Raw genomic sequence first — 23,913 nt, forward strand, 5'->3', positions numbered from 1 at the left:
TTGTACACTCGAGATCAATACAAGTTTGTCGTTGATCAATCCTCTTTTTCATGGTATCAGTGACCGGGTCTTCCTAAGAGTCCCAACTCAACCTCCTCTCTCGAACTCCCTGCTCTCGCCGTCGTCGACCATGGACGCTTCCTCTGACCACTCCTCCTTGTCCTCCGACGCCGAGATCATCGTCGAACTTGCACAGCCCACTCCCGCCTCCGTCCTCCAGACAGTCAACATCCGCACCCACGTTCCTGTCACCTTGGACGTCGACGACGCCAACTACGGGCACTGGCGCTGCTTCTTCGACGAGGTGCTGGGCAAGTTTGGCCTCACTCGCCACGTTCGCTCACCCCCGCCGCTGGACGAATGTGACGCTGAGTGGCGCATGGTCGACCACTGCATCGTCAACTGGATCTACGCCACTGTCTCCAAGTCAGTGTTCGACGTTGTCCACAAGCCGAAGCGCTCTGCGTTCTCTCTCTGGGGCAATGTCGAGGGCCTCTTCCGTGACAACGAGCTCCAACGTGCCGTCTACCTCAAGGCGGAATTCCGCAGCCTCAATCAAGGCGACATGTCCATCACTCAGTACGGCGCCAAGCTGAAGCACCTCGCCGATCAACTTCGTGATGTTGACCACGCCGTCTCCGAGCCGAGTCAAGTGCTAAACCTCCTGCGCGGTCTCAACCCACGCTTCCGCCACGTCAAGCCGGTGATCAAAGCCAAGTTCCCACCCCACACCTTCATGAGCGCCCGCTCTTTTCTGATCCTTGAGGAATTGGGCGAGGAACACGATGCCAAGGCCGACGCCGAGCAGGCCTTGGCCGCCGGCCACACCTCCAATGCTCCCTCCACCGGCTCCACTGAGGCGTCCTTAGGCTCTAGCGGTTCGCGTGGACGTCCCAAGAACAAGAAGCGCGGTCGCGGCTCGGGCGGCTCCAACAACACCAACAACTCCGGCGGCGGCGGCGGCGCGCCACGGCGGCCCTCTCAACCATGGGCTGCTGAGTACAACCCTTGGACCCGCCTTGTTCAGGCCTGGCCCATGCCCTTCCAGGCCCCTGGCGCGGGCGTCCTCGGCCCACGGCCGCCCTTTCAACCTCAACAGGCCATGACCGCGGTGCAGCTCCCTCCCGCACCTCCGCACAGCGCCGCGCCGTGGGACACCTCAGCTCTGTACGCTGCGCTGCAGTCCGCCGGCGTCGCCACCACTCCCCCTGGCTCCGAGTGGTATCTCGACACTGGCGCCACCACTCATATGTCATCTTCATCTGGTATGCTCTCGGCACCTCACCTCCAGCCCTACTCCGCGACAGTCACGGTTGGTAATGGCGCCCTGTTGCCCGTTCACCACTGTGCCGCCGCCATCTTGCCCACCTCCACTTCTCCTCTACAACTGAATAACATTCTTATCCGCCCTCCTCTTGTTAAGAATCTTCTTTCAGTTCGTCGTCTAACTCGTGATAATAATGTCTCTGTTGAATTTGACCCCCATGGCTTCTCTATCAAGGATCTACCAACCAAGGAGGAGATTCTCCGATGTAACAGCACCGGCGATCTCTACCCTCTTCGTCCACCACAGCACCATGGCCTCGCTACCTCCGTTGCACCGACCGTCTCTCTGTGGCATGAACGACTTGGGCATCCAGGCAGTCCAGCCCTCTCTCAAGTTCTTCAGCATTTTGATTTCACCTCTAATAAGGCAACCAATCATGCCTGCCATGCCTGCCGCCTTGGCAAGCACACTCGGCTGCCATTTTCAGATTCTACATCACACAGTTATTTTCCCTTCCAATTGTTACATTCGGATGTCTAGACCTCACCGGTGTTAAGTCACACGGGTTACAAATATTATGTTGTTTTTCTTGATGATTATACACACCATGTTTGGACCTTTCCCTTGCGACAGAAATCTGAGGTTCTGCCCACAATCCGTGCCTTCTTTGCCTATGTTCATACTCAATTCCGCTTGCTCATCCTGGCTGTGCAAACAGACAACGGCAAAGAGTTTGATTCTTACGCTCTTCGCGCTTTCTTCTCCAACCACGGCACACAGCTCCGCCTATCTTGCCCCTACACGTCGCAGCAAAAAGGCAAAGCCGAGCGCGTGCTTCGCACGATTAACAACTGTGTACGCACTCTCTTGGTTCACTGTGCAGCTCTGCTGGCGTTCTGGGCTGAGGCGCTCGCCACGGCGACTTTCCTCATCAACCGGCGTCCATGTCGCGCGACTGGCACGACCACGCCACATGAGCTCCTTCTTGGCGCTCCACCTTGCTACGACGACCTGCGCGTCTTCGGTTGCCGCTGCTACCCCAACACCACCGCCACCGCCGCGCACAAGCTGAGCGCGCGTTCGACGGCCTGCGTGTTCATCGGGTACCGGCGGATCATTGCGGTTATCGCTGCTACGACCTCTCCTCCGGCCGCGTCATCACCTCTCGGCATGTGATCTTCGACGAGCGCTCGTTCCCGTTCCGGGACGAGCCCAATCGGCCTGCACCTGTGCCCTCATCATCAACACTGCACGACGATACTCCGCCGCGGGTGGTGCCCACTGTGCCGGCAACTCCCTCTACGTGCGTGCCTCTGGACATCCATCTGCCGCCTCACCCCAAGCGCGCGCGCTCTGCCCGGGGCGCACCAGTCGCATCTGCTGCGGCACTAGCGTCCACTGTGCCAGCTACGCCGCCAGCTCCGTCAGCGACGTCAGCTCCCCACGCATCACCAGCCACGCAACCAGCAATGCCCGTCGCGTCATCACCCGCACAACCTGCACTCCAGCACCCGATGATCACACGCTCTAAAACCGGCGCCGTCACATCTCTACATCCCAAGTACGCTGGCTATGCCATGGCCACTGCTGCTGTCCCAGCCACCACTATAGTCTCGCCCGTACCCACATCTGTTCGCCAAGCACTTCGTGATAGCAATTGGCTCGCCGCGATGCAACATGAATTCCATGCGCTGCAGGAGAACAAGACCTGGACCCTCGTTCCTCGCCCGCCTGGCGCGCGCATCATCACCGGCAAATGGGTGTTCAAGCACAAATTCAACTCCGATGGCTCGCTGGAACGCTACAAAGCCAGATGGGTGGTGCACGGCTTCAATCAAAGGCCGGGCGTCGACTTCAGCGAGACTTTCTCTCCCGTCATCAAGCCTGCGACAATCCGCACCGTCCTCACTCTCGTCGCCACACACGGATGGCCTGCTCACCAGCTCGATGTCTCCAATGCATTTCTTCATGGCAATCTCCATGAGCAAGTCTACTGTCAGCAACCCACCGGTTTCGCCGACCCCGCGCAGCCAGATGCTGTGTGTCTGCTCTCTCGGTCGCTCTACGGACTTCGCCAAGCACCACGTGTGTGGTTCGAGCATTTCACCAAGCACGTCATGGCGCTCGGCTTCGTTCAGTCCAAGGCGGACACGTCGCTGTTCGTCCTCAACGACGGCTTTGACGCCACCTACCTTCTTCTCTACGTCGACGACATGATTCTGTCCGCCTCGACTCCCGCCGTCCTACAGCGCATCGTCATGCAGCTCCGCCAAGCCTTCGCTGTCAAGGATCTGGGGCCACTGAGGTACTTCCTCGGAACGGAAGTTCATCGCGACCGCAACGGCTTCTTCCTCAATCAGGCCAAATATGCCTCCGAGCTTCTCGAACGCTCCGGGATGACAAACTGCAAGATCGCCACCACGCTGGCCGACACCAAGTCCAAGCCGTCCACAGAGGATGGCGTCCTCATCAATGATGCGTCAGCCTACCGCAGCCTTGCCGGAGCTCTTCAATACCTGACGCTCACGCGTCCCGACATTGCTTACGCCGTGCAACAAGTGTGTCTCCACATGCATGCTCCTCGCGACGTCCACCAGACGATGCTCAAGCGGATTCTAAGGTACATCAAGGGCACCATGCACCTCGACGTCCAGCTTGCTCCGGTCACCACAGCTTCTGTCACCGCCTACTTCGACGCCGACTGGGCCGGCTGCCCGGACACCCGACGTTCTACGTCCGGCTACTGCGTCTTTCTCGGTGATTCGCCGGTCTCTTGGTCCTCCAAGCGACAGTTGACGGTGTCCAGATCCAGCGCAGAAACGGAATACCGAGCCATCGCAAACGCCGTCGCTGAGTGTACATGGCTTCGTCATCTTCTCGCCGAGCTACGATCGACCTCCCCAGGCTACCGTGGCGTTCTGCGACAACATGTCTGCAGTGTACATGTCTCACAACCCCGTCCATCATCGGTGCATGAAACACTTCGAGCTGGACATCCACTTTGTTCGAGAGAAGGTGGCGCTTGGCCAGCTACGTGTTCATCATGTGCCAAGCGGATGACAACTAGCAGACATCTTCACAAAAGGGTTGCCGTCGTCGCTGTTCATCGACTTCAGGGACAATCTCGCTGCCGCTTCGCCCACGTCGAGATTGAGGGGGGGTGTTGAACAATGTAACAGCTCTAACTCCAACGGCCATGACCAGGCATAGGCGTAGCTCTAACTTGTATTGATCTCACGCGGCCTGAGCGCCATGCACGCCACTGGAGGCACCACGCCCACACCCGCGTCCTCCGCCTGTTCGCGCGCTGCGCCCGCTCGCCACGCACCGCTCAGCTCGCCGCGTCTGTAGGCACTGCCGCTGGCTCACGGCTGTATAAATTGTACGCTCGAGATCAATACAAGTTTGTCCTCGATCAATCCTCTCTTTCAACGCTGTTCCTGGCGCTCACCGTCGAGGAGTCCCTCGTCTACAGCGCGCGCCTGCGCCTGCGCGCGGCCGGGGCCGGCGGCGGGACGGCCGGCGCGGAGCGGGCGCGGGAGCTGATGGCAGAGCTCGGCCTTCAGCACGTCGCTGCGTCCAGAGTCGCCGACATCTCCGGCGGTGAGCGGAGGCGGGTGTCCATCGGGGTGGACCTCGTGCGCGACCCGGCCGTGCTGCTGCTGGACGAGCCCACGTCGGGGCTCGACTCCGGCTCCGCGCTCCACATTGTCAAGATGCTCAGGGGCATGGCCGCCGCGCATGGCAAGACCATCGTGCTCACCATCCACCAGTCCGGATTCCGCATCCTCGAGCTCATCGACCGCGTCGTGCTCCTCGCCGACGGCGCCGTTCGCCACACAGCTCTCTCGACTTCCTCCAGGCACGCCTCGCCGCCACCGGCCACGCCATCTCCGCCCACGTCAAGTCGTCAACATCCTCGAGTACGCCATGGACGCCATCGACTCAGCCCAGCTCGGACGCAGCACGGGCCGCTGCGGCCTGGAGCGGCGGGCAGGCAAGGCCACGGGGGCGCGTCGCGGTGGGTCGGTCCCGGCTGGTGGCGAAGGGTGGCGCAACAACATGCTCCCGGTCGAGCTCGAGCTCGAGCTCCAGAACGACCTCGAGCTCAAGCACAGCGACGAGCGCCGGCCAGCACGCGCGGATATGCTCATCAATGGCAGGCGCCGAGGGCTTGCAGACTAGCACTCATCCACCCAGATTATCTTTTTTGGTTCTTTTGGGATGCCGATATGTTTTTCCTGCACCTGATTATCGATTGTTGGCTGTGGCTGTAGTTTTGCTTTGCCGGCAATGGCGTCGGTGACGTGATACCGTGAGGGGCTTTCCACATCCTTGCGCTAGGGATCTGAGATAAGCAGGTTTGTGTTTTTCCTACCTTTGCCTTTCTTCCTTGATTTTGTTGCCTCATAAAAAGAAAGGGTTTATTTATGGTACTGTCATTTTGGTTTCAGTTTTGTGTTGGACAATCACCGGTTGGGAAGTTCTTGGCTGGACGGTGGCAAAAAAGGTGACCTTCTCGTGCTCTATTTGATTGGGCTTCAGGGTTCAAGACTTGTTCAGAAAGCTCTGAACTGTGTGTATGTGTTGTCAAGAACATGTGCAATTCGTTTCGAGCATGTCTTAGGTCTCTGAGTTTAGATGGTCTTCAATGTTATTTGTGATTATATAGTTAGTTTGTATCACATCAAGAAACATAAATTTCCATCTCCTTTCTGCCTTAGTTTACATGAGTCTTCAGATGCAACAGTCCTTCACAGAATAATTTTTTATCCTTTCCTGTGTTTGTAAGTTTGATGGTTCTCTGATCAGGTGATCTTAGATGCTGTCTAGAATATCAAGAAGCAGGGTTTCACATCTCCTTTGTGTCTTAACTTCAAATACATGAAGCTTGCTTGCGTTCGGTCTTGAGATGCAGCAGTCCTTCACTGAATAAAATTCTTTTTTCCTTTCCCGTGATTGTAAGTTTGATGGTTCTCTGCTCAGGTGATCTTAGATGCTGTCTGGAATATCAAGAAGCAGGGTTTTACATCTCCTTTATGTCTTAACTTCAGATAGATGAAGCTTGTGTTTGGTATCTGGATTCTATTCTTCACATAATCAAACTCCTTTTCTCTTCCCTGTGTTTGCAATTTCGTGGTTCAGATCCAACTGATTAGCATGATGAATTCTTTTTAAATTCATGCCTGCATTGTTTAGCCCTGCACTTTATTTAGTGGATAGGACTCTTAGTACAGTTTCACTTCATGTGTGAAGCTTAATACGCTGGATGATCCTATTCTTCAGCAGCAGTACTTTCATAACTGAAACAATTTCAAATTGGCTGTCCATATGTAGGGAAAGAAAGAATAAGTATGCAATTTACTGAAAATGCATAACCAATCATTTTGATGTTGTACCAAACATTCATTTCTGATCGGTTTCTCATACATAGGAAAAGGAAAAATAAGAGGGCAGCTTACAGAAAATGCATACCCAAAATAAGTAGGTAACTTACTGAAAATGAATAAGCAAAAAAGTAAGCAACTTATTGAAAATGCCTAACCTGATTGATGTTGTTCATCAAGATAATTATGAGTAGGAGTGCTTGATGATCTTATGATAATTTGTTCTCTGATTTTTATGAAAGATAATTTGGTATTGTGTGGTCTCATATAAAAAAAGGAACTTTGCTTCACATTAAGCTGCCTGAAACATGTGTTGGAGTTTGGCATATCTGTTCCTGCAGTATGGCATCTCTGAAACAAGTTCCTTTGCTTTACTTGATAGGTTTCTTTGCCCTTACCGAACTGAACTTACATACTCTCTTTATTCTTGTTGTAAGGAGGAGAGTCTTTATCTGCTGCCTGTAGCTTGGTGTTGTTGCTATGTTCTCTTGTGTGTCGCATGATGTGCCTGATAATTCGGCAACTAAGACACAGAAGAGCACTTTAAAGAAAGGTTCGCCTCACTAAGAAATAGTTTCTTCGTTTTTTTTAACTTGCATTGCAAATGCGAAATCTACAAGACATATTTAGTTACTCCTAGGTCTCAGATTATTAGGAATTGTTGTGGATACTGGATAGAGACCATGCTAGCCTCTGGCGAGTAAACTATCATTGGAAATTTTGTGGATGGACACCAACAGACAAGCTCGACCTCCTCTCCCTTATTCTCAGATGAGGGAGATCATCAGACATCGGGCATTTAATTTCTTGGTTTTTGTTTGAGGCTCGGTTGGACAACAACTTGGTTGACACTGCCATGTACATCGATGTCCTGATGGTGACTTTTGTTCTTTAATGTCCTGATTAATACTATGGTATGCAGCAATGTGCATCTGATGTCATGAAATGCTGATTTGGTAATGAATATGCCTAGCTTCGGTTTACTTGCATATTTTATTACCTTCCATTTACTTATATTTGATTGTTTAAACGGTAAGGCGCGCATCGCGCGCCTAATGTTCTAGTAATGTGCAATGATGCTTGCTGCAAACGTGCATGTGTTGCGTGCAGTCGGCTTGCTCACGCACAGACCCGGTACAAGTGCAGGCGTGCATCTATAATGCATCTGCAAAGTGCAGTTATGTATCAGTGGGTATGTTGTGTGTGGTGTGAGTCATGGTTATAAACTTCATATTAAAACATGCCGTTTCTTTTTAGATAAAAGGATAAATCGGCCTCTATATCCGTATGCTGGATATATATAGCCAAGAATTATGAGAGTTCTTAGACTCTAATCTCCAAATGAGGGTTTCAAAAATACAAGAAAAGAAATTCTAAAATAAAGAAAGAAAACTAGAAGACTAAGCTCCAATCCTCTTCTTCGTTCACGTTTCATCCTTGCAAAATCCTGTCACGACACCAAACAAACTTGATGTTCAAATCATCCGATGCCGTTGAGGTGATAAAGCCGGACCGAAGGATATCCAAGGCGACGCTCCAGAAAGAAAACGACATCAAAGATACTGTCGCGGCCTCATCCGGCAAGCCAAGAATAGGTTTTCACCCAGAAATCCACCGATAGCTGCAAGAGACAACAGGAGTGGAAGAACGCCGTGACAATGCCTCCAAGTAGGAAAACGGCGCTTCAGAGCGTCGCCGTAATCATGGCCGGCTTAACAGCATAGATTTCGCCTACATCTCCAAAATCCCTCCAGCCCAAGGACGGAAGCCGCTGCCGGAGTCACACATGCTACTTGACTCCACCACTGCCTAGCTTCACCTCCATTGTTGCTTCCTCTTCACGCAGATCCATGCGGGTGGACACCGGATCCGACCTTGTAGAAACGGCGACAGCTGCCACCGGTGGCCGCCATTGAGGCACAAGGAGTGGAGGATCTGAGTTCCTGATTACCATATGTTTCCATTTTATTTTTGTCCGTATTGTCCGTTTTCGGATTCGTGTATCCCGATTCTAGCTCCACTCCCATCCCTACCTAGCTCGAGCTGAGGGGTTGACGCTTTTAAGATTTGGGCATATCCCAACATATTGAAACGGGATGAATACGAGTCCATCCCGGATAAAAATAGGATCTCGCAAATATGCCAGGGGTTATACCATCTCTTATTTCCTGTTCCGTTCCCGCTCAGCCCTATCATGTTTCTAAATATATGATATACTATCGGTCGGTAAAATGATGTTGGTCGGTAAAATTCTATACCGACGCCACGTACAACGACAGATCGGTGAAGTTGGCAAAGCTCTATATCGACTGACAGTTAGTCGGTATAACAGCTTATACCTACTCCTACGTAGTCAGTGATTTGGAGCTGTGGTATAGTGTGCGTGGATGCTAACACGCACACAAACCGTGTCACTACAAGTTGTCTCCCCATATTTTGTAGGATATAGGAAGAGGAGCAACTGAAATTATTTTGCGAGTCCATCATCTTCCCCTCTCTCATCTTGTTCTCTTTCTCCATCTTTTCTCTCTCTTTCCTATGTCCAAATCTAGAAAACTACATCAAGACCAGCATAGGGATAGAATATGGGACGAGTTCATGAAGTCAGCCGATGACAAGGTAGTGAACTCCTCTTTCCCCTCACTCTCTCTCTCCACATTAGCTCTTGGCGCAGATGCATTCCTCTAGCGAGCTAGTAGAATCTAGCTAGAGTTTGTCAGTTGGAGCTAAAAAAGAAGGAGCGTGATTTGAACTGAGGGTTCAAGAATTGAGATTTGGTGTTCAAAGTTTGGATGTTCGGTAGTTTATAAAGAGATGATTAGGTGTAAAAAGTTATAAGTAGCAGATGGAGTATATGCACCGGGCAGAGCAACTGCTTAGTCTGTTAAAGGCCGGGAAAGGTGCAACGGTGGAAGGTGGGTGGTGTGGGCAGCAACGATGGAGCAACCGAGGGGAGTTCAGGTGCTCGAGCACCTTGGGGTACTCCCGTACTCCATCATAAAAAAACACATCAAAATATGCATGAAAAAATAAACAAAAAAATATGTATGGATACAGGATGTAACGATATATATAGTCAATGAAAATTTGGAGTTGAATAAATATTTGTGCAGAGAGAAACAAAAAAGATAAAGTCAGCATGTAATCGGGTCGAATGCACTGTTCATCTAGACCCACGACCGCACCTATTCATGTGCCGATTTGTTTTATTCTTTCTTATTGCACATAATTTTGTTCAACATAAAACTTTGCATGAATATGCAGTGTTGCATCCTCTATCCATACATAGTTTTGGTTCAATTCTTCATGCCCGATTTTGTGTGTTTTTAATGGAGTATGGGAGCACCTTAAGGTGCTGGAGCACGTGAAGTGGTGATTGTGGCCAATGGTGGTAATAGAGGCATGACCGAGCATTGTGCATTATTTTTTATTTTCAAATTCCCAACTAGTAGTGCTCCTAGAGATAATATTACATGCTAAGTTTCTATCTAATTAGCATATAAATTTGACCCCTTCTCGTTGAAATTTTGCATTTCTATTATCAAAATTTTGAACTAGCACTTTGGTGAGGTTGTGGGGGTATACTTGATTGTCCAATTTTAAATGAATCATTAGGGTGTTCTCGTGCCGTTGATGGTACCGAGGAGGATAAAGGTATTGCCTACCGTGGTAGTGGCAGTTTGGCTAGACAAATTTAACTATCGGAGTTGAGAAGAAGGTTGCGCCAACAAAAAGATGAGGAAGGAGAAATCGAAGTGGTTGAGGGCACATGTGATGCCGACTGCGGTGCGAACTCTCCAGCTAGTTACCCGTGGGTCGTACTATGGATGCGACCATACATGTATGAGAAGACTCATGGAATCAAAAGAGTAAGAATATAAGATTGAAGATTGGGTTAAAAATAAGCTGATGAATTAGGATGGCTAGATCTATATCCAAGTATCCGTGCTTTTACCATCAGACTACCTAAGGATAGTAGGAGATTATTTGATAAGGGATCGCTGGATCTGGAACCTGAACGTAAGCGAGTATACAAGACGCGGATCTAGATATGTTGGGGCCGTCAGAGTAGCATAATACCCTACGCATTGTATATTGCACCCTATGTTTGGGTGTTGAGTTGTCTATTGACTGCTCTGATGATCTAGGTACCCCGCCCTCCTTTATATATCCTAAGGGCGGGTTACTAGTCAGTTACAAAGTAGGAGTCCTAGTAGAATTATAGGTTAGAGTCCTAATAGGATTACCGAGAAATCCTAGTAAGAGTTCGACTTCTTCTTTCCTTGCGGATAGCTTTTCTTGTGGGTACCAGGAGATCTATCTCTAACAAACCCCCGAGCGCTTCGTAGCCGAGTACTGCAGGCTTCCGAGTAATTCTAGTAGGAGTCCGACTCCTTCTTTCCTTGCGGGTAGCTTTCTTGTGGATACCTAGAGATCTATCTCTAACATCAAGAGTTTAGAAAATTGATGAATAGAAATTCAAGTGACCATATGATTATTTTATTTTTATCATCACAAGAGTATGTATGTCAATCATATATGATGAAACTATTCGTAAGAAACTAAATTGGTCTCAGCCTCAGCAACGGCGAGAGTTAGTGAGAGTATTTGAACAATATATGCAGAGCTATGAACTCAGAGCTTCAGACTTTGGAATAGTAAAGACTTTGGAATAGTAAAGACAGTCCCAATCCTAAAACTACTCCGTGGTTTCCATAGGTACTATATCACAACAAAACTTTATTTAGAAACCACAACATACAACGTATCAAGTCTTCATATAGATCTGTAATCAATTCTAGCGATCCCTTTCTCTCCCTTTTCACGCGCTCTTTCCAGGCTGCGGTGGTGAGCAGGCACGGCAACTTCGGCACATAGCAAGGCTAAGTTTCGGACGACGGTTGGCCCAGCGGTGGCTGCGCTCCGTGCGGGCGGCGAGGCCAAGCAGGCTACGACGGTGAGCAGTGGGCGGTGGGGGGCATGTAGCGAGTACATGCGCGAGTAGTAGTGAGCTCTTTGGCCGTAAGCTCTGACTGCATTGCTAATTGAAGGAAAAAATCAAAATCTTGAAGTCCAAATTGAAGCACAAAATCACTACTGTAGTGCACAACTCATTACACGGGTGCTGCTTCCGTTGTTTGCATCTCGCAAGCACTCGAATTGAAAGAGCGGCTTGGAGCCTGGATAGGTGGAGAAAGGGGAAAAGATGAGATGGATGGTATGTTGCAGGGATTGAGGTGCTTGAGCAAAGTAGATGGGATGGATGCCTGAGCTGTTGGTGATTGCTAGCTCCGACGAGGGGCAACGGCAGCCAGGTGGCTTGCCGCGGACGTGAAGGTGGGACTGCGCGCATGGATGCAGCGGCCACGAGCAACTCGCCGGAGAAGTAGCTGGACGGCGCACACGAACGCACAGCCCACGATGCCCAAAGCCTGCACACGACGAACGATAGACAAGTAGGGCTACGCGCAGACGCAGCAGCGGCTAGCAGCTCGCCGCTCAGATGCGTGGACGCCGGTGGATACGTGGGCCCCAGAGATGGAAACACGTTCTCGCTCCCAACACTCCTAACACGAAAGCATTAGTGTATTTGATCCTCGTAGCTGTATAGACACCATTTCTCAAACTTCTCTTCTTTTCTCTCTCTTCCTAGCTTATTTGCCATGTCATCAAATTATTTATGTGGCAGCTTTATTAGCGCTATAGAAACTATGCTATCCATCGGGGCTCTCTGATCCAAATCGGACGAGGGAACCAGGACAACTCGGTGAAAAACTAGAAATCAGGGGGCCAGCTCTATAAATATGAGCGCCCTTAGTTTGCTAGGGTTTTCCGCCGTCTTATCCCTTCGTCCACGCCGCCCCGCAGCCGCCGCCCAAACCCTAGCGACCCGCCGCCGTCACCATGGCCGACGACCACTACTCCTCCAAGCGCAAGTACGAGGACCCCTCGCCGCCGCCGCGGCGCACGGGGTTCTCCTCCGGCCCGCCGCCCGCCTCGCCGCCCGCTGGCGCCCCGTCGTACAACAGCGTGCCGCCGCCCCCCGACGAGATCCAGCTCGCGAAGCAGCGCGCGCAGGAGATCGCGGCGCGGATCTTCAACGCCGCCGAGGCCAAGCGCCCCCGCGTCGACAACGGCGACGATGACGTCGGCGGCTACGGGGGAGGAGGCTCCCTGGGCAGCAGCGGTGGCGGTGGAGGTGGTGGGGGTGGCCGCGTCGGCGGCGGGGGGCTCGGCTACTCGTCCTCTGCCGGTGGTGGTGAGTAACTGGACTGATTTCTCGTTAAGCCCATGCTTGATCGCAGAGATCTGTTTGTGCTTAAGGTTTATGGCCTCTTCCGTGATGTTGATTTTGGGTTGTTTTACGCTTCGATTTGGGGGCTGGATCGATAGATCATGAGCGTGAGCTGCTGTGATGTGCAAATCTGCTTCTTGGTTAATTTAACCTGTGTGCTATTGGGATTCCCGTTGACGCAATAGTAGGTAGCACGCGGCTAATGGTATCTCAATTATTTTTGCGGGCGCTTTTTCGTCACCACCATCTTATAACGACATGAGCTGCAAGTGACCACGTGGCATCCTTGGTGGCTCTGCAGCTTCACGTTGCAGTACGGCAGACTGGCGGTGGAAGAGTAGAGGCTTAATCTAACTAAATGCGTAGTTGAACCTTTTTTCTCAGGCTGGTAGAGAGGGCACATTGCACTTGTGTTGAGTAAGTAGAAGCTAGATTTATGCACCGTGTGCAAAAGCTATTTCTTGTGTTGTACTCCCTCCGTCCCAAATTATTAGTCGTTTTGGCTTTTCTAGATACATAGATTTTGCTATGCACCTAGACATAATATATATCTAGATGCATAACAAAAATTATGCACCTAGAAAAGCCAAAACGACTAATAATTTGAGACGGAGGGAGTACCTTTCATGCAATGTGTAAGAATTTAAAATGTTACTTCTTGTGTTTCATATATCTATAAATGCCATAAATTCTGATGACCACAAATGGATTCTGAATACTGGTGCATGTATCAGGGCATGGTTCTTCTATCCCGCCGTTATCTTCACAGAGTGGTGCGTCTCAGTACTCTTCATATGGTGGATATCAGGGTACAAGCAAAAAGATTGAAATACCAAATGGAAGAGTAAGCTGTGTTCAATTTGTTTTCAGTCACTGAATTTATAGTCGTGTTAGAAAGTATCACCTAAAGTGTGAAGTTAGTAGTCATGTTAACTGGCACTGTTGTTGACTTGCTGTAGGTTGGTGTTATTATCGGAAAAGCCGGGGAAACTATCAGGTATCTCCAACTTCAGTCAGGAGCAAAGATTCAAGTAACAAGAGACAATGAAGCTGAACCAGGTGCCCAGACAAGACCAGTTGAGCTTTCAGGCACTCCTGAGCAGATAAGCAAAGCTGAGCAGCTGATCAAAGAAGTTCTGGCAGAGGTATTACTTGTTACGACCACAGCTTTTGTTCTGCATTTTTTTTTGCGTATATATCATGTTGATCTTGCAATCTTCTGCAGGCTGATGCTGGGTCATCTGGTACTGGATCTGGTGGCCGGAAATATAATGCACCACAGCCAGGTGCCGATACGTTCCAGATGAAAATTGCTAATAACAAGGTTGGTACACATGTTTTTTTTTCTTGATAAGTGTAACTTTAGGATGAGAAAACTACACTTTATCACAGTTTTGACAAAGTCACAAATGCCCATTTCTCAATGTGTAATTAGTAAGTATTGTGGCACCTATTCCTTCATGTTTTTTTTTCCTGCTTATGATTTGTTCCTTTTTAGGTGGGTCTGGTTATTGGTAAGGGTGGTGAGACTATAAAGTCCATGCAAGCCAAATCTGGAGCTCGTATCCAGGTTTGTTATGTTGTTCTACAGCTTCCTGTTTTACCCTATCTGCAATCAGAAATAAGGTTTCACTAAGTTTACTTGTTGGCTGTTTTCCTGCTTTTTTTTTGCTCTACCAAGTGAATTTGAATGCTGGTCGCAGTAGATTGGATAAATATCATATTTCTGTTATACTTGAGTTCCTCTGTTTATATTTTGCCTCATACACTCCATTGCTCAAGGGCCAAGGTGGTCATTTATACTTGAGGTCGTTTTGTCTGCTGTATTTTCTTGTTGATGTGTTTGGTTATTCATGTCCTTGTGAATTCTTGTGCAGGTTATTCCTTTGCATCTGCCCGCTGGTGATACTTCAACTGAAAGAACTGTGCATATTGATGGCACACAGGAACAAATTGAAATTGCAAAGCAGCTGGTGATTGAGGTTACCAGTGAGGTCCGTTTTCTTTCTCGTGATATCCATGATTGCTTTGTCATATTTGGTTATCTGCCTTACTTTAAGTCTTGCTTCTGGTTCATTTTGTTTAATGGTTCAATTTATGATTTCCCCTGGGGTTCTTTTGAAAATATTGTTCCGTTTGCTTCTTTTTTGCGCTACATTGGCCCTGTTTGTTTCCGCTTATTTCTGATTTTGAAGGCTCGATTTTAGAAAATCCAAAAGTCGGATTTTAGAAAATCGAGCTGGGAGTCTCGATTCTCGATTCTGAGAGTCATCCGACTTTTGGATTTTCTAAAATCGAGCCTTCAAAATCGAAAATAAGCGGAAACAAACAGGGCCATTGATTACACTGCTGTGCTAACCAATGTCTGAAGCATATTGGCCGTGGGTACATCCTCAGCATGGCTATGACATGGAAGGAGATTTTCATATGCCTTTCCTGTTTCTGAACATAACTTAATAATGGGTTTGGGCAAGGTTTAAGACTTAAATATACCATAAAATGAATAAACTTATTTCCAACCTGCTTCATTCTTCATATATTAGCAACTTTGTTTGGCCCATTGAATGGGTCTTCACAGAACAGCAGTTCAAGCTTTGAGAGGTCATTTTTTGTAATTCATATCATTCACTTCACATGTGGTGATGTTCTTGTTTTGGGCAACATCTGTAACAAGTGACAAGTCCATGTTGTCACCTGTTCTATTCAGTGGGTGTTTATTTATTTCTTCACATATAGACAAATTAGTGTCCATAGCTTGCCAGGAGGACTGCAAATTTTCCTGGAGAGCAGGTTTGTCACTGTTTAATATCAATATGTCCTGCTTAATAGAACACGGTATTTTGACTGAACATGGTTATGGATTATATGAGCTGACATGCTTATCTGGTATTTGTACCGTTTAAAATTTGTCATATGCTCCTCCTGTACCTCTGGATACAATGGATACATTGCTTTACTCAGGGCTTGTTTGGAAGGAAGAATTGCTCTAAACAGGCCCAGGCCCTCAGGTGTTCAGTTTGTAATGGCGGGCATGCACTCCAGTTTAGACCCTTTATTCTAGTTGCAAGTATTTAGGGCTTTGATGTTTATGATCATTAGGGATGCTAGGTTTTCTTTTTGCAGCCACTACTGCCTATACAGAACTTGATACTTAACTATGGGATTGCATTCTCTTTATATGATAACCGTCCGTGAATGAAATATAGTCCATCTTGTGCAACTATCTTATTTGGAGTATTCCTGAATTAAAACTGTTTTGTAACAAAAGGATGCAGAAAACCCTGCATGAAGCTCTTTTTCAGTGTTGTTATGCCTGTCTATCTACCTCGTGACTTTGCAGGTTGCTGTCACAACCTTCTCTTTATGTGTAACTAGTATCACTCAAATGTCTTCTTTGATGTTTCATTTGCTACTTTTTATAAACACTCATTTTTGGAGGATATTTGCCAATAAAGGAACCTCTGTATTTTTATATCCTGTCATTTAGCAATAAATTAAATCTTTTAGATTGTAGTGGAATCACTTTTGTTCATCACTAATCTTTAAACATCTATTGAAAAATTATTTGATGGTATTGCTATTCAACATATATATGTATATATTCGTCTAGCTGTCCAATCTTCATTAGCACCTATAGTTTTGCACATGGGCGACGGTAGATGGGCATCACCCATTGCTTGACAATCTTGATCGGTGAGTTGCTCCTTCCATTTTTTTGGTGGTTCTGGAATTTATCTGCAACATGTCTTGTGTTTGTATGTCTGTTATTGCACTGCTGTTTTCCCCTTGCATTCTATGCTGTGTTCTTTTGTTGTATACATATATACAGATGTGCAAACTATATTTTTGCAGAACCGTGCCAGAAATCCAATGTCAGGTGGCTATTCTCAGCAGGGTTATCGCCCTCCTCGTCCTCAGTCAAACTGGGGCCAACCTGGTGCACCACCCCAGCAGCCAGGTTATGGTTATATGCAGCCTGGAGCCTATCCTGGGGCACCACCACAGTATGGTGCACCTCAGCAACCTTATGGTAGCTATCCTCCAACATCTGGTGGTTATCAGACTGGATGGGATCAGTCTCAAAACCAGCAATCTCATACAACTCCCCCTGGTACTGGGTATGACTATTATAACCAGCAGCAGCAACCTCAACAACAGTCTGCCCCTGGGACTGCTACGTCTACTGATGCTACTAGCTACAATTATGGCCAGCCTCCTGCATATACTTCACAAGGATATGATTCTACCTATTCTCAGCAGAGTGGTGGGCAGCAAGTGTATGATTACTCTGGTTACCAGACTCAAGGGCAGCAGCAGGGCTATTCTCAGCAGACTGGTTATGATCAGCAGGGCTATGGTGCATCTGCTTATGGATCAGCTGCAAACTCGACCCAGGATGGGTCTGCACCCAGTTATGGTGGTACTGGTGGGGCCAGTCAGGCATCTCCAGGGCAGCAAACTTCAACTCCAACTGCTGGAAGCCACCCTGGTTATGCCAGCCAACCCCCTACTAGTGCTGCATCAAGCTACCCAGCACAAGCTTCTGCTCCACCATCTGGCTATGGTGCTCCACCGCCGCAGTCTGGCTATGGCACCCAGCCACCACAGCAAGGTGGTTATGGTCAAGGCGCTTATGGTCAGCCTTCTCCGCAGGGCCAGAAGCCTCCTTCATCTTCACCGTATGGACAGGCTCCGCCTCCTGGATCTGCGCAAGGTGGTTATGGACAGTATGGTTACAGCCAGCCTGGTTATGGTGCTCCTCCGCCTTACCCTGGTGCACCCCCGGCAAGCCACCCGGGCTATGGGCAGCAGCAGTCATATGGTGATGCTTATGGCAGTGGAAGTTATGGTCAGCCTCCAGCATACTCTACTGAAGCAACAACTGCTGCGTCCCAGGATCCATCTGCTGCACCTGGCTCCACTGGTGCTGCCACAACATCTGCTCCTGCTCCTGCTAACAGTGGTGGCGCACAAACATCTGCAGAAAGTTAAGCTTCAATGGCTCCTTGGGGAACAAAAGATTTTTCAAGCATCCGCTGTGGTTTCCTCCTCTGTTGCTTTATGTTCTGCATCTAGTTTAGGGAAGAGGGTCCATATCTACTAGCTATATTGTTTTCCATGTTGCTTTAGCTTTGACTCTATTATCTTAAATTGCTATTGGTCAGTACTGTGTTATCTATGTTGTTTTGATGCCTGTACGTTCTGGTAACATATGTACTTGTGGTTGCTCTGGTTGGGCCCTACTGTATGGGGTCTTGACATTGAACATCTACCAATACAAATGCATTCTGAACCCTATCTTTCTTTCAATGTGCGCTGATGTATCTTTTTATTGGATGGATTAAATTTTGGTTTCAGTGTTGCGCAAATGATACAACCACCAGCTTGCTCAGGTTTGTGCTGCAATGTAGTCTGCTTAATGTGGAATGTCTTGGTGTGTTTGGTTGTATGTACCATTTGTTTCACGTACAGAATGGTACACACCTAGATGGTGATCCTTTGTTTGGTTGGGGCAATCATACCAAATCATTCAGGATAAGCTAATCCCACATGATATCATTATCTACCAAGAGTGAACCACATGGTTCAAGAAATTGGTTGAACCTTACCTATCCAGGATCACCAAACACACCTTTAAATTTTTGTTAAGGTTTAGCATTACTACATAACGCTTATCAGCGGAAGTGTTTTTTGGGATATTAATCAGGGGAGATTGCAGCTATGCTGTAACACAGCTAAATGTTTAGAATGAAAGTAGGCGAGCACCGACAAATTGAATTTATCCCAGGTAAGTTCAAAGAAGAAAATGTGAATCGGAATTTGGAAGTCCCATTTTGTGGCATCACCCATCTGAGTTACACCGGCTCAAATACGCAAATCCTCTCTCAATAGCTTCAACGTACTTCAAACGATGTAACCGCTTGGCCTGTCGGGTAGAGTCCCGATGAAACCATCTAACTTTCGGGATCGAATAAGGTTACCTCATACGAGGGTGAGTCCAGAGATACAGTCACCATCATATTTTACATCACACGGAATTACATTAGAAGAGTTTCTGAAAGTAGTACTAAGTTCCACTTTTAGTAAAATTATTACAAACCGTTAAAGTTAAAACGCGACGATTTACAACACAAACGCGATGATTTACAACACAAACGCGATGATTTACAACACGTCGTCAAGACGGATGTCATGCTAAGCCCTGGCATGACATCACTCGGTAGGTTCAATGTTGGCCGGAGACGGGTCCCATTCCACGGACCAACCATCTGGAAGAGCACAGGGCCAAGACAGGGGAAGAGTAGGGTCTTCAAAGGCATTACGTGAAAAATATATAACTAGCAAGACTGAATATACTAATACTCAGTAAGGCTTACCCGTCTCATGGTATACTTAGCCATGTAACTAAACTTATGAAGGCTTATAATGGTTCTAGGTTTATTTTCAGCTGAAAAGCAACAAATAATATGAACTATTTCCATATTTTAGCTGTCAGGTTCTAGTTTCATTAATTATTCTAGGTTAGCACCTATACTAAACAAATAATATAGAGATTAACATCCATCCAAGTTATTCCATACTGGTTACTGTTCTTACTCCATGTGGCAGAACGAATAAGCAGTCTCAATCTCCACAAGAAACGGACGATTCCTGAATCGAATTTTAATCTTGCAAGGGTAAACCTAACTCACACGCTTGGAACATCCAGAGATCGTCCCGAAGCAACCGTTTCCCTCATATTCCGGGTTATGGATCAAGGCCACCACAAGCGACTGTAGGACTGTACGCACACCAATTGTGCAGGACATACGTCTGTAGCGCGACTACATGATCGTACTCCTGTCTGCTATGCAGAACGTACTCCCACATGTCAGTGCGTGTGTACAACAGAAACCAAAAAAATCGAGTGGTGGAGACATGTCCATTTGCCGGGCCAATCAGGTACTAGGCTTACCGCTTTACCATATTTCACGCATGTGGCTAGTATTTTCAAACGATTATCCACCACTATCACACACTGCGACCTTATCAACTTTTATCAACACAGACGGGATAACCTTCCGAGTCATGATATTGCACATGATCCCGTCCATGATCCTTATAGTAACTGCAGAATAATAAGCATTCAACTCCTATATCGCGCGAGTGACAGGAAATCACCCGACTTCTGCCGGTCCTATTAGCAGAGTATCTATGCGATAAGGACTCAGGCACAATACATAGGTTCCTAGTATCAATGCATCTAGGGTTCCATTTCAATTCCTGGACTTAATGCAAGATATAATATATATAAGTGTATAAAGTTGTAGTAAATTAAATACTGGGTTATGCACCGGGGCTTGCCTTTGTTGGTGGGGCTGGGGTCAGGGATGTCAATATTAGAATTTTCCGAACCGGGGTTCGGGGCTTCAGTTATATCTTCGATAATGTTCCCAGGGTCTTCAGGATTATCTCCTTCTGGTTCCGAGATCAACTGGTAGTTTCCGTCAGCGAGTGTAGTCGAATCTACATGATATGCAATGATTTGATTTAGATGGTTCTTGAGTTAAGAGTTTTACTTCACAATAAAGTTGCAATCCAATATTCATTTAACATATTAATCATATAACAACTAAAAAGATCTAAAACTAAACTTAGATAGAGCTTTAGGTGGTCAACTAATTAAAATCGGCTATTTGTTGAAGATTACAACAGAGCCGATTGGAAACAACAGGAGTTCAGCCGATAGAATCGGTAAAGAAGGGAGTTATTTACACAGCATTAGGAAATTTGCTGATTTCTGTTCGGAAGAGAAATCAGCAGAAGCGGTCTCTGTACATGAGCAGAAGAGATTAGCCGATTTGAGTTCACCTGGGGTCAAATTTGCTGATATGGATAGGAATGTTAAAGGTACAGTGCTTCAAGGATAGAACAAGAAAGGATCTTGCCGACTGGATTATCAACATATTTTTGATCTATCCGATTGGTTGGTGCATTGGCTTTGGCCTTAGCTGATTCATGTGCATTAGGTCTAGCCGATTGGATATCTACTGGTACTAGCCGATTGGCCAAAGCTATATCGGCCGTGCCTAACAGAGACTCTTTTGTGTTAACTTGCTGATCTGTGGTGGTGTGTTTCGGCAGGTGCAGCCGATATGCCATCTAAATCGGATGCCTAGCTGATTACTATGCGCATTGGCATAGCCGATTTGTGTTTTTAGCAAACTAGTCGATCTGTGAACATCGGCACACCAGTCGATCAGTGTATGCAACTATTCAATATTGGAAGTAGCCGATTGTGCAACAACTACTCGACTCGTGTGGCATGTAACTATCCGATTGCGCATTGGTAAACTAGTCGAGAGTGTGAACATCAGCCGAGCTGATATGTGCGCATATGCTAGATTTGTGAATCGGCACAACTAGCCGATCAGTGCATTTGCAAAACTAGTTTATTAGTGAACATCGGCTGAGCCGATTTGTGTACGTGTACTAGTCGATCAGTGAATTGGTCTACTAGCCGATTTAGTGCATCGGCACATTAGCCGATTTACACATTGGGTAGAATTAGTCGAGTGATGTATCGTCATAGCTAGTTGACTAGTGCGAGTAACTAGCAGATGGTGTATTGGTAGACTAGTCGAACTATGTATCTGTATGGTCTGTGTCTTAGCGTATTCAGCCGATTGGTGGATCAGCTGTGTAGCCGGTTTTCATCCTTAATGTTCTCCTATATCTACTGGGGCATATCAGCCGTGTAGCTGATTGTCCTACTCTGCACTGACTGTGCCTAACTGAGATATGCTTAAGTGTTATCCTAGGTAACTAGGTGTGGTTGCATCGGCTTGATTACGTCAGTACAACAATCGAGTGACGTACAGCCGATGGGTTCATCTAAATCAGACCTGCTACAAGAACTAGGTGGAACAGAACACTAATATCGAACTAGGGTGATGAGACCACAAGTGCGGAATTAGACTGAAGAGGATGTGGCTGATGGGCTTGTGCCGATGAGAATATGTTTTACAGATGTGCGGATAAGGATGAGAAAACTAAGGATTGATCGGCCATATTTGACCGATATGGAAAACAAATAGAATCGGCTACATCGACTATGTGCAGCCGATGTAGAACAAAACAAAAGAATTGTATCGGTAGTAGCCAATATTAGAAAGATAACAACTGTATCGGCTAACCAGCCGATAGTAGAAGCATATCAAATGAATTGCATCGGCTGACAGCCGTTACAATGAAACATCACAGATTCAATTGAAACGGATGCTTAGCGCCTGAGCTAATAGCCGATGCTGAAGCATAGCCAGAGAGATGTATTAGCTAAGCAGCAGATACACACGAACTAACAAGTATCCTTATACGAAAATAACCTTAAGGAGACTGCAATTAAGACAAGGACAATGTCTTGATGGCAGGGACATGAGCACTCGTGTGAAAGGATTAACCAAACATCATACATGTCTATCACCAAAATATAAGCTAAGACTATCAAACTTATCAACAATGCAAAACGAAAAATATGCTATGTACCAAACATATCATTCACTCTTCTACTGGGTAGTCATTTATCGAGTATAGATTAACTTAATTAGCTACACTAAACAACATGTTTAACCGCGTAAAATAATTAGGGTTAGTTTGATTGTATCTTCATAATTAGGGTTTATAACTAACAACCACTAATCTATAGATAAGTTTGGCATTAAACTTATTATGCTGTACAGATTCGATAGAGACCATTCTATTCTATACAGCCAGACTAAGTACATTAACATCACTATTAACTTTGCAAAACCAGTTAATTTATTTCTAAAAGAAATATAGTCATAAGAACAAACCAAACTGAAAACAACCCATCAAACTATATTAGTAACTTAAGCTTTAGAGAAGATTTATCTATGAATCTTCATGGATATATTACGCTATCTTAGATTAACTTCCCAGAATATTTTCATCATTTTACATGAATAGGCTCTAGTATAAATTAATCAACCTTAGAATTAAATCATAAATACCTAGCTTAAGTTAGATAGTACTACTAATTTTATTATGGATTATATTCCACTAGTAGAAATTACTGTAAAAGATTTAACCATAAATTCTAACAGAATCATTCTAGAATAGAATAAATAGTAGAGATTCAGGCAACATATCATCGAGGTATTTAAAATCCTTAGTTAGGCATTAGTACTAGATCTGCAAATTTTACTTAAGTCTCTACTTGAGACACACATACTATGATTCAAATTTCAATTGTAACACATGTATAGAACATGAGATACAAATAAAACACTCAATTCCTAATATTTAAACTAGATCATAATCCAGGCATATTCAACTCAAAAGTACAACATAAAACTTGTAGATTTTGACTTAAGGATTCAAACAAAACTGATTTTATATTTTTATGAATTCCATACAAATTTCTATGGAATTTAGAAGTTCACTGATTTGAAATAGAGAAGGCTCTGGAAATTCTACAGAGAACACCTCAGAACTTTCTAAACCGAAGCAATCAGGTCCCTGGTCGGGGACAGAGGACAGGAAGAAGGCGGCGGCGTTCCGGCGAAGGGGGTCGCTGGCGGCGAGGGGCCAGGGGTGGAGGAGCACAAAGAAGTGAAGATGGACCTTGGGCGGCATTCGGGTGGAGCTGGGGTGGTCGGAGGTGGGCCGGCCACGGAGCTTTGCTCCTGGCGGCAGCGGCGGGTGGCGGCGGTGGTGCTCCGGCAGTCGTGAGCGACGGGGAAGGGATCGGGGAGCTTCACTGCGCCGTGGGGAAGCTAACAGCGGGGTCGATTGGAGCCGAGGAAGGTCGATTAGGGGTGTTCCACGGCAAGCAGGGGGCGGCGGCGGTCGGGCTTGGTCATGGCGGCGATGTTCCGGCATGCTGGGGGTTGAAGAGGCTCGGTGAGGTGGTCCAGGAGCTTCCTCGAGATGATGTGGTCCTGCTGGAGTGATCGGCGAGGGGT

The 23,913-nt window shown here is 47.0% G+C and overlaps 1 protein-coding gene across 1 annotated transcript; it reads left to right on the plus strand.

Moving 5' to 3' along the window:
- Positions 1-12,465: 12,465 nt before the first annotated feature.
- LOC112880744 (far upstream element-binding protein 2) lies at positions 12,466-18,259 on the plus strand. The gene is made up of 7 exons (XM_025945501.1): positions 12,466-12,913; positions 13,684-13,793; positions 13,909-14,094; positions 14,175-14,273; positions 14,448-14,519; positions 14,827-14,943; positions 16,802-18,259. The coding sequence occupies exons 1-7, from the start codon at positions 12,559-12,561 to the stop codon at positions 17,939-17,941; spliced, it is 2,079 nt and encodes a 692-aa protein (XP_025801286.1). The 5' UTR covers positions 12,466-12,558; the 3' UTR covers positions 17,942-18,259.
- The last annotated feature ends 5,654 nt before the right edge of the window (positions 18,260-23,913 follow it).

The sequence above is a fragment of the Panicum hallii genome, chromosome 1, assembly GCF_002211085.1.
Source record: "Panicum hallii strain FIL2 chromosome 1, PHallii_v3.1, whole genome shotgun sequence".
NCBI classification, from domain to species: Eukaryota; Viridiplantae; Streptophyta; class Magnoliopsida; order Poales; family Poaceae; genus Panicum; species Panicum hallii.

Coding starts and splice junctions, on each gene's coding strand:
- LOC112880744 (XM_025945501.1), top strand. CDS start 12,559: ATGGCCGACGACCACTACTCCTCCAAGCGCAAGTACGAGGACCCCTCG. Junction 13,794..13,908: donor TTGAAATACCAAATGGAAGA/GTAAGCTGTGTT, acceptor GACTTGCTGTAG/GTTGGTGTTATTATCGGAAA. Junction 14,095..14,174: donor TCAAAGAAGTTCTGGCAGAG/GTATTACTTGTT, acceptor AATCTTCTGCAG/GCTGATGCTGGGTCATCTGG.